We start from the raw sequence: 3,921 nt of genomic DNA on the forward strand, positions 1-3,921 counted from the left end.
TATAGTATTAATTGCACATTCATGATCTTTACAGGTTTTGAGGGAAAATGTTACAAGTAGGTAAGAAATCTGATCATATTACTTCTAATACTGGAGAATCACAGAGAATATAAATGCTATATACCCTATACTTGGTATAGGGCCCCTGAAAGACTTAATCTAATAGATGTAATGACCATTCTCCAACAAGATAAAGCACTTCACACAATGTAGTTGTGGCAATTCCCCCCATGTCAGAGCTTTAACACGAGGGTAACCCATCCAGCTTGGCTGATATGATGCCCTGGTAGGTAAGGCATTGTCTTGGGAGATGGGAAATTTAGTTTCAAGCCCCTCAAGCTGAGGTCCATTTTAGATTGAGCCCCAGGCACCTAAACATTAGGCACTGAAGCACCTATCCTTAGGCCTGTATTGGATTTATCTTTAAATCTTTTCATTAGCTGAAAATAGTATTAATTTCAAAGACCTCTCTTTAATATCCCATTAATGGTCTTGAGAATCATATTGACTATATACTTTGTAAATGACATAAAACAGAAAATGAGTGAACATAAATGAGCCACAAGTTGAATGAGTCAATGCCGTGCTATTGTTGCGGGGGAGTTGGGGGAAGCCATCACATTGGGTTGTATCGTCAGGAATTTTATCAACAAATCAAGTGATTCATCCACTCCATTTGGCATTGGTAAGACTTCACCTGGAGTGTAATGGTCAGCTTTGGTCACCAAGCTTCAAGAAAGTCCCCCGGAGAGAAACAAAAATTATTAGAAGTCTAGGAAACATGACTTGCAAGGAGAGGTTGGAAAAACCATGATTATTTAGTCGAAGAAAAAAAGACTGAAGACTGAAGCAGAATTTGGTTGGTCATCAAATCCCTCAAGGGTTGTTATCAAAAAGCTGACAATAGACTATTCCAATGGTTTTCAACTTTTATAAATTCAAGGCACTACTCCATAACTTTTCTGAACTTAGCATCACTCTCTTATGATGCCAGCAGAGGAAACTCCTCCTTTCCCCCCTGCAAGGCAGACATATCCTTCCTTTACTTCCCCGCTTCCCCTTGCCTGATTTTCATTCATTGTTCCTGGACCCTTGACCTCTTGTGGGGTAAGACTATGTATAGGAAGTATCTGAAGTCCTGGACTAAAGAGTCTGGGATGGAGGATGCTTGCCTGTAGTACTTGGCGGCTGCTCAAGAAGTGGCTGCACCTGCCGCTGCGGGCCAGCAACGAGGTCCTGCACATCCCCTACCGACAAGGAGGCGCCAACATGCCCCGCATGGGAGACCTGTGCGACATCACAGTGGTGACCCACGCCTTCCGCCTCCTCACCTGCCCGGACGCCACGGTAAGTACCATCGCTGCCAGCGCCCTGGAGGAGACTGCCCGCAAGAGGATCGGGCAGCAGCCCGCCGGACAAGACCTGGCCACCTTCCTCAGCAGCTCGCTGGAGGGTGAGTTCAGCCGGGACGGCAGGGACTTTGCCTCGCTGTGGAGCCGAGCCCGCAATGCCACGCGCCGCCTTGGGAACCGCATCGGCTGCGCCTGGAGCTGGACCGAAGAGGGCCGGGAGCTGGGATTCTGCCTGCGCCCAGCCCCACACGCCGACCGCATCACCGTCACGCCCCGCACGAGGACCTTCCTGGAGAGGTTCCTGAAGGACGCCGTCCGCAACAAGTACGCCGGCGACCTGAGGGCCAAACCCGACCAGGGCAAGGTCTTCTACATCACCTCGAAGTGGGATGCTAGCAACCACTTTATGCCCAGCGGGAGCTTCACGCGCTTCGCGGACTGGCGCTTCCTCCACCGCGCCCGCCTCAACTGCCTGCCTCTGAACGGGGCCGTGCGCTTCGGCCACCGGGACAAGAGGTGCCAACGGTGCAGCTACACGGTGGAGACCCTCCCCCATGTGCTGTGCAGCTGCAGGCCGCACGCCAGAGCCTGGCAGCTGCGCCACAACGCTGTCCAGGACCGCCTGGTGTGGGCCATCCAGGCCCGGGCGGGGGAGATCTCCGTGAACCGCACCGTCCTGGGCTGCAAAAGCCAGCTGTGCCCCGACATCGTCGTCACGGACCACGAGGCCAAGAAGATCGTGATGGTGGATGTCACCATCCCCTTTGAGAACCGGCGCCAAGCCTTCACCGAGGCCCGGGCTCGCAAGCGGGAGAAGTACGCCCCGCTGGCCGACACCCTGAGGAGCCGTGGCTACGACGTGACGGTGGACGCGCTCATCGTGGGGACACTCGGAGCCTGGGACCCCAGCAACGAGAGCGTCCTCCGTGCCTGCCGCGTTTCCCGCCACTACGTCAAGCCGATGTGCTGCCTCATGGTGTCCGACACCATCCGCTGGTCCTGCAACATCTACGTGGAGCACATCACGGGCCACCGCCAGTACATCAACCCCTCCAGACCAGCCGCCGCTGGACCGGACCCGGAGGACACTGCCGCCTGAACCGCCCCCCCACCGCTTCACTTTGCATCGAGAGGACTTCGCCGCCACGGACGACCCCGCCCCACCAGAAGAGGACCCCCGCAATTGGACTCCATGGACTGAGATGCTCACTCGGAGCCACTTCCTTCAACATCACAGACCACTGTAATGGATACGTGTGTATCTATCTCCTTTCCCTCTCAGCGTCGTGACTCCCCCTCCCCCTCCCCCTTCCACATCCCCCCACCCCCGGGCTTAGTTGGCTAACATTGTATGGTATGTAACCTAGTCGCGTTCCCCTCCTCTCCCCCACCCTTCGATTGTTAGTCCCTCGCTCGGGTGCTTTGTATTTCCATCTCAACTTTGTCATCTTTTTCCTGGATTCCCCATCCAAAACATCTACTAATAAAAGTCAATCTGAGGGCATGCAAATCCCAAGATTTCCAGGCTTGGGCCTGCATGTAGGATGCCTGACAAAGGATTTGGCAGTATCTGAAGTCCCAGGGTGAGAACTTGGGTTGTAGGATGCTCACCACTGGTTGTAGCACCATACAAGGTGTTTAGAATGATTGAGCTCTGCCTGCTTAAACGATATGTTTTTTGGAATGATTGAGTTCTGCGCAATAGATATGATTTGGAACTCGTTTGGCTGATTTGACCTGGAACACGAAATATATTAATTAAAAACAAAACAAAACATTGTTTCTGAACCTTCTACTTCAATTACCACATTTAGGCATATCATTAAGGTTCCCAAATTAATTTCTGAGTTCAAGAACACTTAACTCACTTCCTCATACCTGCTTATTCTCTGTCTTACAGTTAACCTAGTCACTTTGTATAGTGCTGTATGTTGTTTATTCTGCTTCAGCGCTTCACTAGCATCTCACAGATTTATTTTATGCACCCAAAGGGAAAGGAGAATAGGGCCATGACAAGAAGAGTCACAGAAGCAAACCTAGTATCAGAGCAGCCTCAACATTTTCCAGCATTAATGTAAGGATAATGGAAAAAGGGACAAGGAGTTCCCCCATTAGTGGGAGCCCATGGGTCCTAAAAACAACCTAGCTTCACTCCACTTGTCATCATTCTTCTTAGCAACCATATATTATTGCATTTATTGTACCTGAGATGTTAGCTATTCTTCTTTCTTTGCTTTAGAATCCTGGAGTATAACACTTACATCAAGTGGGCCAGCAGGAGCAGCCTCAGAGCAGCCCCTCCCATGAGGCTGAACTGCAGTAGTTCTGTTACAGTGGCTTCCCCATCAGGCCACAAGGTGTCTCCCTGAAACAGAGGTGCAACAGGACAGTTCAACCTGGCAACAGTGTGACATCCTTAAAAGGATCTTGTGGGACCCTGGCTGAGAAACACTGGACTATTCTTTGTGGCCATAGGGGCCAGGACAAGAAGTCATAGTCTTAAATTGCAACAAGGGAAATTTAATTTAGATATTAAGGAAAAGCTTTCTCACTCAGAGGTTGTTTAAGC

At 50.8% G+C, this 3,921-nt stretch overlaps 1 protein-coding gene across 1 annotated transcript; it reads left to right on the forward strand.

The window, feature by feature from the left end:
• The first annotated feature begins 1,278 nt into the window (after positions 1–1,278).
• Positions 1,279–3,256, forward strand: LOC149874772 (uncharacterized). The gene is made up of 2 exons (XM_090047690.1): positions 1,279–2,315; positions 3,253–3,256. The coding sequence occupies exons 1-2, from the start codon at positions 1,279–1,281 to the stop codon at positions 3,254–3,256; spliced, it is 1,041 nt and encodes a 346-aa protein (XP_089903816.1).
• The last annotated feature ends 665 nt before the right edge of the window (positions 3,257–3,921 follow it).

This window comes from Crocodylus siamensis, chromosome 1 (genome assembly GCF_052110815.1).
Source record: "Crocodylus siamensis isolate JL-2025a chromosome 1, ASM5211081v1, whole genome shotgun sequence".
Taxonomy (NCBI): Eukaryota; Metazoa; Chordata; order Crocodylia; family Crocodylidae; genus Crocodylus; species Crocodylus siamensis.

Coding starts and splice junctions, on each gene's coding strand:
- LOC149874772 (XM_090047690.1), top strand. CDS start 1,279: ATGGGAGACCTGTGCGACATCACAGTGGTGACCCACGCCTTCCGCCTC.